This window comes from Cydia strobilella, chromosome 2 (assembly GCF_947568885.1).
Source record: "Cydia strobilella chromosome 2, ilCydStro3.1, whole genome shotgun sequence".
Taxonomy (NCBI): domain Eukaryota; kingdom Metazoa; phylum Arthropoda; class Insecta; order Lepidoptera; family Tortricidae; genus Cydia; species Cydia strobilella.
The window spans coordinates 4,949,295-4,963,272 of record NC_086042.1 but is presented as its reverse complement, the minus strand read 5'-3'; the positions used below and the strand labels follow the sequence as shown (position 1 = coordinate 4,963,272).

Below are 13,978 nucleotides of genomic sequence, written 5' to 3'. Positions count from 1 at the left end.
ATGGGCTAGCGAATTCCTCCGGAGACATCCAGATATTACTAGACATTCGGGCAACGTGACTAAGTAATAATATCACATCTCTCAGTAAAATTATGTGGTAATAAAGATAATTTATTTTTAAAGTAGGCATACCTATTACAATCCGCTTATGAACGTCAAATAAAGCTACGTTTCAATGCCATAAAGTTAGCCTGTCTCTTCTAGTTACTGTTCGACTATTTTATTTGTATTCCAGATGTCGAACCACAAGACAGACGGCTAATATTAATTAATTATTATATTAAAGGTTATTTTAATATGAATTTCATTTTTTGTTTATTTCGACGATATCGTGTATTTTGTCGTGATCGTAACATTTCCATGTAGTATTACGTTGACCAGGACTAAAGGGATGATGAGAACAAGTCTACTGACAGTCTGACAGCAACCAACCCATTCAGCGCTAATCACGACACGTTGTCGTTTTGCCTCTACGAAGCATTTAAGCTACATACCGGGAAACCCCTGTTATCGGCTACGACCGCAGCACAGCGGTGAATGTGTTAAGGAGATTATTCTAGCCAGTCTTTGTATGTTTTTCAGACGAAGTGATAATGATTCCGACGCGAAGCGGCAACAAGTGCCTACTGATGCTAGAAGGCTACGCGTACTCGCAGATCAACGAGACCCCGCACTGGTGCTGCTCGTCCAAGTGGCGTGGCTGCAAGGCTCGTCTGAGACGCAACGTTGACGTCGTTCTGCGCATACATACCGAACACACGCATCCGCCTCCTAAATATGTCGTGAGAAACGGACAGTATTTCAAGATTTAATTATACTTAAATTTAGATTATTATGGATTTCTCAGCACCTTGATACGAGTATAATGGCTACACCTGGCCTGGCTCATCTATTAACGCCTTCGCTGTGGCATATAACATATGTGCAATATTATAACATACCTATGTAGTGCATTTAGTCCGAACTCTGGCTGTAAACAAGGCATTTTTGGCTTAGCAGTTAAGAAACATGAAACTGCGATTTATTGTATGTTCCCAACTTTAATAAATAAAATAAAAAAATTGTGTTAGTCGTATATTACTTTGCGTGGGGTTTTATCGACCCCATCCCGCAGTGAACGTGTTACTTCAGACTGACGAGTATTCGGATTCGACCGAGTCAAAGGTTTTTCCATGGTTTACAAATGCAAAGCATGACATGTCACAGCTACGGTACCTACTGGTATGAGTAGAAGTCGGCACATCTGCAAATACTCGTAGTGACCATGTTGTTATACCTTAAACAACTATGGAATGATCTTGTGACTATGGTATTGTACAAAAATATGTTTACATGAAAATTACATAGATTTAGGTATATAGGCGAACTTATCCCGATAAGGGATCTCTTTCAGCTAACCTTAGAATTAATGGGTGGAACGTACAATAATATCTGATAAAGAAAACTTAATTATTATGGTGGCATGGTATTTATAGTTTTAGTTGTAACTTATTTTTTGTAATATTTTATTACTTTTGGCATTACTTTATTACTTCTAATTTTATTGTACCCAAAGGTTGTCTGGAAGAGATCGCTCTTAAACGATAACACCGCCTGTTGTTACCTCTATCCAATTGTCTTTATTTGTTTCTGTACTTGCTTCTGTATTGCATAGTGTAAGACTATAATGAGTTGGTCGCATTAAAACATGCAATGTTTTACTGGGTACCTATTTATTTTGTTTGCATATTACTAACTATAAATGCAATAAGGTTTAAAATACGTGATCTTTAAGCCGTAGTCTTTAATTCATTGTACCTCCATATTTAAATACAGGATCACTTATTAATTGTAATAATTTTTTGCAGACGTCCAATTCATACCGACGGAGAAAGGCAAATACATTCTGGTGCTACGTGGATACACGTACTCGCAGGTCGGCGGGCGTTTCTTCTACTGCTCGTCCAAACACATGGGCTGCCGCGCCCGCGTGCGCCTCTCCAGCGGCAAGCTGGTGGCCTCCGGCGACAATCACAACCACTTGCCGCCGTCCCACGCACGCTGCGGCAATGGCGCCTTCGTCCAACTGCGCCCCCGAGCGCTCCCCGCACCTGCCTCCACTTCCACGGCCACCGCCACCTCCAGTCTCCTCGCCACAGCAGCTGCACTCCTTCCCTCCCCCCTCACGTCGCCCCGGGCAACCTCCCTCGCCCTTCCCTTGAACTTCCCGAGAATACTCCCCAGAACCGACCTCTGGCTCCGACCCCCCAACCCTGAAGAAAAGAAAGATGAATAGAAATCAGCGCCCGAATAAACAATGACTTTGATAATAAGCAATATTTTATGACTATCCCGTAAGATAGTAGATAAAGCTTGAACACACCAAAACGTGGGCACATAAAATTACAAATAAATAGAAATTAAAGGTCTCCTGGAGCGAAATATATATTGAATATAGTTGAAAATATTATAGTTTATCATGCTAATATACTACGAGTACACTTTCATTTCAGCCTCAGGATTTGACATATCACAGACTATAATATACCCTACATTTTGCATACAAATTTAATTTAGCACCACTATTTTGAAGGCAGATAAGTTCTTGTTAGCTCTTAATCTAACTTGACTTCACTTTTTGTACATAAATTTGAGATATTTCTACCTTTTATGCAACATAAGAAAATTAAGATCTCGGTTTTTATATAAGAACGCTGTATGGTTCTAGTTTCTATTTTTTCTCATTTCAATCTCGTGTTTTTCTGCTTTCTAGTTGTTTTTCCATTCATTAACGTCTCGGCAACATTTCAAAATCACAAAAACTAATCGATATATTAACATTTTCACAAGTTTCTTTAGCCTAATCGAATTTTCCAAGGCTTTTGGTGCAAAGTGATTACGCTCCGTTATTGTTTAAAGCTCGTTATAATGAATACGAATTATAGAATTGACAGTTATTGTGGTATCATATGTTCCTCATGATATAGCGACTTTAATTTAAGTAAACAAAAAATGAATAAACCACCCATGACAAAAATTATAAACAAAAATGTGTGCCCACGTTTTGGCGTATTCAAGCTTTAAGTCCAGTTATGCATTCCCATCCACCAGTCGCAAAAGTGCATGGCGACTTTATCAATGAATTCATTCACAATTTCTTCACGAAATTTCGCAGCTCACTGTACATGATATGATTATTGTTCATATATTTAGAAATAGCTTACTTTTAATTGTTGATCTCTAATTATCTCAAAATTTATGTATATTTCGAAAATTGTGCTAACTATAAGCTACGCTTAGTGATACTTTTTACTCAACGCGATACGTAAATCGGTGATATTTTATATAATTATATTCGAATCGAGCCTTACTATAGTTACAGATCTGTTAGGATAAATTTATTATCTATTATTGTAGATTTATTTTATTTAAGTTATTAATTTTCATATAAAATTATTTTAACGTAGAGCAGCTCTTACGAGAATTAAACGATTATTGCTTCAAATCATGCTCTTTTCACTTTTTTACTACTTAAGTTGAATGTTAGTCAATTCAAACCGTAAATTAAAAATGTAGTAGGTAGGTACATGTTAAAACGTTTTCTTTGTTGCAGGTAGCACTGCGAGAACTACGGCCTCCGAAAAAGACCCATTAGCTGGCTGCAATCAGGACAATCGGGTCCCTGTAACCCACACCGCTTCACAACAATCGACTAAACAACAAAATCATGTCACGTCACAATTGGATAAATCCTTATTAGATACTATTATTGCTAATCAATCGAAAATGATGAGCCAACTATCGACAATTCAGTCTACTGTAACCAGTTTAAGAGTCACTGTCACTAGAACATCATTTACGTCTGAAGAACAATCTTCTAATGAACGGGCTACCTCTGTGCCGCTTTTCCGAAGCCGTGAACCTGTTAAAAATGTGGAAGAATTATCTGAGTTGGACGCAAATTTAGGCAATGACGAGTTTTTTGCTCATGTAGTTGCTGAAATGAGTGTTATTTGTGGTTCTAGTGGGACATGCAGGGGCCTCGCGGCTTGTCACAGACTTATTGACCATTTTATTACTCGTCAATGCCTCTTACATTGTTCGTGGGCGGGAAACAGTAAAAGTGATATCCAAAAGGTTCCTTTCAAATATTTTAAAAACTTTAGAAATTGTTTTCTTACGCTTGTTAGAGAAACTGACTCTACCTTCACCGAGCATGACTGCGACGAGTTTTTCAAAATAATTTTAAGAAATTCAAAGAAGCGTCTTCAAAGTACAGGACAAAAAATGTCAGCGCCTAAAAAGCGAGCGAAGAAAAGCGACTGGAATTTAAAGAAGGAACTTATTAGTGAACACATCACTGGTGGTCATAACGTAGTAGCAATTCTAGAGGAAGATGTTGACAATTTTCATAAAAGAAATACAATTCCAGACGAGAACAAGGAAAATAACACAGAGGCCCCTGAGAATACTGAATAATATTTAATGTTAATGTTATACATTTTCAGATCCTTTATGTAATAAATATTAGCACCCTTTTCAATATTGCGGTCATGGTATCTATACTATCTAATTTAGGATAAAGTATGTCGTAGGTATATTAAAGTATGTCCTACGTTTGCGTTGCAGCTTATATCTTTTCGCCTAAAGGTAAATAAATAAATATTAATCAAGTTGGTTTATTGTCACAAATTACCTTGGTAATGTTTAACTTTTGTGTCCAAGTAAGTAATACCTTACCACTACTGTATTCCTGTTCAAATAACTAATGACAAATCCTGACTAACCCTCATTGTAAACCTTTTAGGGGTGGTGTTGTTACCGACGAGGTCAGGCAAGAAGTTCATGCTCATGGTAGACGGGTATACGTATTCGCAGGATCACCAGACGAGGCACTACCTGTGCTCGTCGAAAGCGAGCGGCTGCAAGGCGCGTGTGCAGTACCTGGGACAGCGGCGGGTGAACCGTGTAAACACGGCCCATACGCACCCGGCACCGAACTATGTTTATCGGAACGGCCGCTTTATTAGAGTATAGTCTTGTGTGTAATTTGTGTTTGGAATCTAGTTAAGCATGCAACAATACTGGTAACACTGAAACAAAAGTAGCAAATACTCTGTAGTAAAAGTAGCAAGTAACAAAAAATTAAAAAAAGCATTGCACAATTGTACACTTTTTAGCGATGAGACGTGGATGAGACTGCCTTTTGTCACAAATCTTACTGGGTTTAAGTTCTTTTGTACCTATTATTTATTACTCATATTGTACTGTATTAAAATCATGTAGTTTGTACACAAATACCTTCACTTGTCTGGCGAAACATGGACGAAATTATGTTGATAAACTAAACCTCACTCACAAATGTCAGTTTCATGCGTTTTTACTTAAGATTGGCATATCAATTGAACTAAGTAAATAGATTGTTTGGAAGAAGTTGTATTTTTCATTATAAGAATAAAAGTAATGTATTGATATGGTTACTTATTCTTATTACTTGTAACTAAAGTTCAATTTATAATGTCGTGAGTTATACTGACATTATATTATTTGTGCAGTTTAACTTACGTATTTTTATATACTCGCATGATATTTTCCAATCCGGAGTGTCATTTTTTATTTTCAAATACTAAGGGTGCTGAAGGTGAGGACCCTTACGGTGACAGCGCCCCACGTACGTGACGCTCAGCGCGTGGAGAAAAAACTGGAACGAAAATATAATATATGACTTAAACCGTAAAACTTATTTTCACCACACCAGCTCGAAAGGGCTCTCTTTATAAACTGATAAGAAAGTTGTGTTTTATCCACATGTGTGGCAAAGTCATCAGATGCAAATTTCGAATTGTTTGCTCATATTGGCTGATAGAACTGACATTTAGGTGATGATTTTGAATGTTAAATATTTAATAACGTTCATTTGAATTTAATTTGTAATGAAATAAAACTATGAAAACGGATTATATCGCGTATATTAAATTTATAATACATCCCGACGTTTCGAACTCTTTACAGCGTTCGTGGTCAACGGGTGAACGGGGGGCGGGTGAACGCTGTAAAGAGTTCGTAACGTCGGGATGTATTATAAATTCAATATACGCGATATAATCCGTTTTCATAGTTTTATTTCATGAGTAACTATCGCGGTAACCGAAGACAATATTAATTTGTAATGTTTTACAATTAGTATTTTCCTCGCGTTGGTTTGGTGAAAAATTTTCTGCTCACTCGGGAGTAAGGTTTGTTTAACCCTCGTGCCTTGAAACTTGCAACGCTTAAGGTTCCACTTTTCGACTTCTTTGGAATCTTAGCACGTATCAATATTAGCACGAGGGGTTAACCAACAACTTTGCCCCCTTGTAAAACAAATAACTATTATTGTTGGAAACTGAAATAGATATCATATATTAAAGAAAAAGTGACGAAGCCCTCCAGTGGTGAAGGCCGGATTCGAACCGGCGTCTAGCAATCCGGGCTAACGCCTTGAACCCCTTGGCGTTAGTGCGGATTGCTAAAGACGCTGGTTCGAAACCGGCCTTTACCACTAAAGGACTGCGTCACTTTTTCTTTAATATATGCAAATATAGATATAACTCCGTAATAGATGGATACAGTCTAAGGAAAAACCGTGCCTCGAAAATCACGAAAATTTGATTCTCGATCAGATGGCGCCACTACCTTTGGCCTACTCTCGTATAGAGGGCGTTGACGGTTTCGTTTGTTATTTAACAATTTTAACGCATATCAGTAAAAGAACATGGGTCAAAATAATATAAAAATAATTAATGCAAATATTGCAAATAAAAAAAAATCATTTATCCATATTTAAATACATTTTATCGTATTTTTATTAATATTCATTTTTAGTTTTAAAGTGTGTCGATAGATGGCAGTGAATTTACTGTGGTTACAAAATTTACTATGACGGTACCGCTCTATCCTATTATAACCTCTTTGATATATGACATCTATTTCAGTTTATAATTTATACATAGTAGTGTGACTACTTAAAAAGCACAAATCAAAATATTTCATAAAATAATTTGATTTGTTCCCAAAGTTGTGTATTATTGTTGAAATCAATGAAACACGTTAATGTCCATTTCTTTCAAGATAATTTATCAAAAACGTTTTATTTGTCCTAGTGCGAACTACTGTTGGAAAATCTACTGCTGTCGAAAGGGATCCATTAGCAGCAAATTGTACACGAGAATATGACGTTCCGTTTACACACAATGCTTCAGGTGGCAAACGGCAGTATAAAAAACAACAGTCAACTTTAAAAGATCCAACAGATAAAAAAATATTACTGGCACTTCTTTCAAATCAATCGAAGATGATGAGCCAGTTATCGGAAATACAATCTACTTTGAACACTTCAAGAGCCACTAATTCTAGACCAAGTTTACCCGATGAATCGTCTATTAATGAACAACCATCCGTTCCTTCTTTTAGAAGACTGGAACCGGCTAAAACTTTACAAGAATTTGATGAATTTGAAGTAAATTTAGGTAATGAGGAATTTTTCACTCAGGTAATATCTGAAATGGAAATCATTTGCGGATCTAGCAGTACATGCAAAGGCCTCGAAGCCTGTTACATACTTATTGACTATTTCATAACCCGCGAATGCATCATGAATTGCTCGTGGGCGGGAAGCAGTAAAACTGATGTCCAAAAAGTTCCGTTTAAATATTACAACAACTTTAGAAAATGTTTCTTAACGCTTGTTAGAATAACTGACTCTACTTTCACTGAGCAAGATTGCGACAACTTTTTTAAAAATATTCTGAAGAATTCGAAGAAGCGCTTCCAGAGTAAAGGTTTAAGACGGTCCACTCCAAGAAGAAGAATGAAAAAAGGCGATTATAATTTGAAGAGGGAACTGATCCAACATGTAACTGGCAATTACGACGAACCGGAAACGCATATTTTGTCGCTCTTAGACGAAGAAAATGACATTTCTGATGAGGGAGATGCGCTGGAGGACAATAATGATGAAAATAATGAAGAAACGGATGCAGTAGACGAGACAACTGAATAAAGTGATGTTGATATGCTGATGCACGCTTCATTCCGTGTATATACTAAGTAGTATAAACAATAAACAAAATAATAATAATGCCATTAACTGCGTTTCAACGCTCATTAATATAAACTTAAATAATCTTACACCTTTACTCGTATTTATAGTTGTCGACATGTTAGTATGCTAAACGTCATTGACAGATAATTCAATATAACTTTGTTTGTAGTAAAACCCCTTTTTTTCATTTATGAATAAATTGTCTTTAATGTACCTGATGTTGTTCACTCAGTTAATTCCTTGTTTCTATTATTTGAAATTTGATATATAAGAAGTAGCAGCAACATACTTATTCGTGCACTTAATTAGCTAAAAGACATGTTAATTTAAATTAACTTAATCATAATGCAATTTATTTTAAGGAGATGCTGTATTTTACACCACACAGAAAGGTAAATTAGGAGTCAAATACAACAATAATACGTACCACAAGAACTACGAAGGAAGCAACGGCGTCATATCTTGGAGATGTACTTTTAAAGGGTGCAGAAATAGGATCAGGACGGAGGGTTTGGCGGTTATAAGTAACTTTCGATCACATACTCACGATGAAGAATAATTTCAATAATCTGGTTTGTTTAAATAATAAATTGTGTGTAATGTTAACTATTTCTTATAAGGAACAAGTGGCAATTGATGGAAAAAAATATTGCGTTTCGAAAATAAACATTTATAGCTGTAACATTTATTTTTCATTTTTTTTAACTCTACTAATAGAGTAACAGTTGTCTTTGTCAACTGTTTCGTCGGTCTGATGGTATTTCTGGTATGATTGTACACATTGATAAATATCTTTTTTTTTAGTTGAACAGGCGTTACAGGTATCAGTATGTAAACTGATCTGACCTACCTGTATAATAACATAATATTGTAATTAATTTTAGGGGAAGCCGTATTTTACACGACCAGCAAAGGTAAATTAGGAGTAAAATACAACAACAACAACTATCACAAGAACTACGAAGGAAGCAATGGCGTAATATCATGGATATGTAGTTTTAAAGGGTGCAATAATAGAATTAGGACGCATGGTCTAGCGGTTATAAGCAGTGCCCGAACCCATAGTCATAATGAGGCATCATAAATAAAAGTAATGACTCATGTGTATATAATGTACCCGTAGATATGTAAGAAAGCTTTCGACAAGTGATGAATTAAGTATGTGCTATAGAATATTATGTGATGTTAGAAGTCTGAGATGAGAGTTTTTTTTTATTGTTTTAATATCAAAATATAATTTGTCAGGCCCGAAATCTCAATTAGTCATTATTATCAGATATCTGACGAGTAGAAACGTAACATCAAATAATAAACTTTTCAGAAGCAGTATTTTACACAACTAAAAGAGGCAATTTAGCTGTGAAATACGACCATAGTGTATATTACAAGAATTATGAAGGCAGCAACGGTGTTACATCATGGAAATGCAGTTTTAAAGGATGTAATAGTAGACTTAGAACTGATGGTTTAACTGTTGTCAGTAGCATCGGTATTCATGAACATTTCGAGGAATAGACAATGTAATGGTAGCAATTTAACCTTATTGATATGTAAAGCGAGTGTATTTTAGTCGCCAGTTAGTGGTTTGTGATGATTAAAACGTTGGCAGCTTAATTTATTGTCTGAAGTGTGTTTGATAAATGGTATTGCAAAATAATGTTGTCCTTGCAGTGTTTGTTTCTTCCTTTGTCTTTATATTTTCTGATCATGAGTATTATCACTATATGCTATATAATTATTGTAATGTTTTGCTATTTCAGCGGTGGCCAGGTTCGTAAGAAGCACCAAAGGAACCTTGATACTCGAGTACGATGGGAACCGTTATTTGAAGAATTATCAGAACAGGGAGCGGATTTCGTGGCTCTGTAACAAGTACAAATACGGGTGCAAAGCCCGAGTGTGCACGCTCGAAGGAATGATCGTCAGTGTTAAGAATCAACACACTCATGAAGACAAGCGCTACACATCTAAGCTTGGTGGTTTTTAGAAGAAAAATCAACAATTTTACTAAATATATACGCTTAAATTAGCTTAGTAGTTATTAATCACTAGTCAGATGGCAACTGTGACAAATAAAAAAAAAATTAAAAGTTCGGCGTAAAATAATGTAATATTATTGTCGTCGTTTGGTAGTTTTAAAAGTTAATAATGAATATTATATGTGTGTCTCTAGGCGTCTTATTTATAAAACAATCTTTTTTCTAGTAAACGCGTAGATACCTACTTGGAATTTAATCTTTTCTTAACTTTAATTTATCAAGAATTATTTTAAGGTTTCGTAATCAATTTTGATAGTTTCACAATTTTTTGATTTTTGTGAGTGAGTTAGATGATCCATGTGGACTTTGAAACAATTCTAATTACCTTTTTGTATACTTTGTTTGACAATCATGTAAAATTTTGATATTTACATATATAGTTGCGCAAAGTTGTTTTTTGCATACTAGTGCTTTTTACTTTTCCAGCTTTTTTAAATTTAGTTCAGACCGTATTTTGTTGACGGTGTTACACGATACAAAGTAAATATTTATTTGCTCTTATATAAATAAAACGTTATATACAGGGTGATCAATCCAAATGGGTCAGTAGGGAGAAGTCAGTAACTATGAGAGATAGCGACATCTGTTCTTAGGAACCATGGCTTTGATTCTAGATCCAAAAAAACTTACTTTTTTATTTATTCAAAAAAATAATGGTCAAATTTCATAGCAAAATTTGGTCCTTATACTTTCAGGTTCAATTATACAAACAAATACTACACGCAATTACATAAAGAATATTGACCAGGTTCGATTCCCGGTTATGTATGAGTTTAAAAAAAAGTTTGAATGTCATTATTATTAAATCTAAAATCGACGCCATGGTTCCTAAAAACAGATTTCGCTATCTCTCTTAGTTTCTGACTTCTTCATACTGACCCATTTGGATTGATCGCCCTGTATTGTTTGTTCTCTCATTTCAAAAATAGATAGAGAGAATCATACTATCTTTGTCATACACTAGTACTAGCACCAAAAGAAAGGATGAGTAGTTTTTTTTTGTTCTTATTTACTAACAATTTGGTTTGACCAAGTATAATACGAAATTTCACTAAAACAATTTTTTATTATTTGGCTGAATGGAACTATCATTGCTACGTTGGTTGTCGTTAACAGAAATTAAAAAGTAAAACCTGCTGATTTATGATATTTTCACATCAAATTTTGTTGTATCAAAATAATTAACTGAAATTGCAACTGTAAGAGTGTTTTTGTATGAAATGAGTTAATGTGGTTATTTTTTGCAATGTAAATTAACGCTGTGCTGAATAATATAGATATACAATATCATTCAATTTCAAGGGAAAATTCGTAACTGTAAGTGTAATAAATACTCATGTAACCTATATTTGTTTTATTGAGATTTTTGTCCCAAATGTATTAAAAAACGCCGTTCAATGTACGTGTGAAAGTGTTATTATTTACTTGTCCCGTGTCTCTTATTCGGCTACGGCTCATAAAAGAAATCTCGGGACTCGTAAATAATAAATAACACACTTTCCACACTTGCATTGAAATGTACTATTAAATCATTGGATATAAAAATCTTAATTATATCCGACATACTTCTGATGATCGTTTCAATTGAGATTCGTAACTAAAAGTTTAAGTTTGATACTGGTTTGTTGAAGTTTGTTCTTTGTTTTGTCATAAATATTAAACGGTTTTGGTGGTCCTCAAAATGATTATAAATAGATTCCAGGTTTATTCAGACAAGTAAAGGCACCACGATGCTGGTATGCGGCGGTTTCCGCTTTTCGAAGAACTATCAGAACAAGGATAGAATCTCTTGGAAATGCAATCGGCCTGCTTGCAATGCACGCGTCTGCACCATCGAAGGGCAGATTATTGGTCTCAAAAATTATCACAACCACAGTGATTAAATTCTTTGTTAAAAAGAAACATAATTAAGTATGTCCTATTTTTTCCTATGTACCAATTTGTGTTGTGTGATGATTAAAATTAGGCCGCTAGATTTCTTAACATGTGTTTTAAGTCTTCATGTCGGTTCAGCTCCTTTTCAATAATGTTGAGATATGTGATTTTCTTGGTTTTGCCGTGTTGTGTGAACTCTTTAATCGAGAATGTCCTTCAAATCTGTTCATAAAAGGTATGTCGCATTTCTACTACTTATATTATCATATTCCATTTACCTCTGTATAATTATAAGTTCTTTCAAAATAGGTGCCAGTGTGCCCTGGTTTCGGACGTCAAGGATGGGGCGTCCCCAGCTGTGTATGGGGCCGTACCGGTTCTGCGAGCGGTCCCGGATGGACTCGAAGGTGACCTGGAGATGCACCAACCAGCCGCGCGGTTGCCGCGCGAGGCTCGTCACCGTCAATGATGAGCTGGTTAGGGCGGATAATGGACACAATCATTGAAGAGATTTATAGGAACCGGTCTGCCGTCGTTTCTGACGTCAAGGATGGGGCGAATAATGGATATAATATTTGAAAAGAGCTATATCTCTTTTTTATTGTTACCTCGCATTGTAGATGATCAATTGATTAGACTTTCCAAGACTGAAATTTGCTTTGTAGTAATGGCTGAATAATGGGTTAATGGCTAAAAAATAATAATGGGCTAATGGTGCTACATTGCTACCAAAGTACGCAAGCGGTTTGATACCCTTAGGATGATAAGAGAGTGTGTCTAAGAAAGTATGTTGGTTCAAGAGAGAAAAATTATGTATTTAATACCTACTTATCCTAATTCTAACGAAATGCTAAGCATTTGTATATTTATAGACTTTATTATGTTAATTTATGTTTAACGGTGCGGCTTATAACGGTGGTGCAGATTCAGATTTATAAATTATTTGTTAAATACAATAAATTATTATTTTGGTTATAAATTATTTTTTACTACTATTTTTTATTATTTTTTGTATATATTACTTAATAAGTACGCGCTGAGCGCCTCTTAGGCCTCTATAGTTTGACATAGTGATCCTGCCATGATTTGGAGGTCCTCGGTTGAATACTCGATAACGGCATAGGTTTGAGTATTTATCACGAATACCTATTGCTTTCGAGTGACAAGGATGTTTACAATGTATCTAAGTAAGTATTTATCTGTTTAAGTACCTATGTTGTATATCGTCGGCTTATACTCGTATTAATAATACAAGCTGTAAGTACTTAGTTTGCGGCTACATCCTTCATTTCCTTCAAATACAGAAAAAAATATCACGTAAATCTTAATACGGCACCGTCGGCAACAGAGCATCGGCATCGGAAACTGCACATTTTTCCTTTATTTCAATATTTTTAAGTGTGTAACAATATCGAAAATCTGAAATAACTCTTTAAATCATATCATTGTATAGAAAAAATCTTAAATAATGTAACTCTAATTTTCAGGGACGTCACAAGGTATCAAGTTTGAGACGACAATATTCGGCAACCCGATCATCTGCTGGGGCAACCACCGGTTCATCAAGAAGCTAGGGAGGCGGAACAAGACGTGGTGGGAGTGCACGGCAAGGAAGACCCGCGGGTGCCGGTGCGTCGTCGTCACCTCAGAGAATAGATTGGTTAAGGTCAACGGGTGGCATAATCATTAGAGAGGATCAAGGCTTTAGGCCTGAGTCAGTTTGCCATATGGGCCGACAAATACGTTGAGCAGAATATAGAGTTTAAGGGACGCCTCAGGTGATAGCCCGATGTTTTTCGAATAATGTTACATTTCGTTACTTTTATCTATTTCTGTTGTAAATATGAAGATATCAAGGCAGTTCCATAATCTTGTTGATCTCAAGATTTTTAAAGTTTCTATGTGTCATGGAACAAGAATAACACGATTAGTGTGCTTACCTTTACAATCATATTTGTTATTTGAATGTTGGCCTTCGTCTACGGCTGTAGTTTAATCAAAA

The 13,978-nt window shown here is 35.6% G+C and overlaps 1 protein-coding gene across 33 annotated transcripts in view; it reads left to right on the top strand.

Moving 5' to 3' along the window:
• LOC134755337 (protein tramtrack, beta isoform) overlaps positions 1 to 13,978 on the top strand; it is a 598,730-nt gene that overhangs the window by 86,748 nt on the left and 498,004 nt on the right. The window contains exon 5 of one of the 33 annotated variants that reach the window (XM_063691811.1): positions 7,122 to 8,275. The exons of 31 other annotated variants lie outside the window; for them this stretch is intronic. In XM_063691811.1, the coding sequence (XP_063547881.1) occupies positions 7,122 to 8,020 (899 nt within the window). In that variant the 3' untranslated portion in view covers positions 8,021 to 8,275. Of the gene's footprint in view, positions 1 to 1,847; positions 3,485 to 7,121; positions 8,276 to 13,978 lie in introns of those variants that run through there. One more of the 33 variants, XM_063691814.1, reaches the window with a different exon arrangement.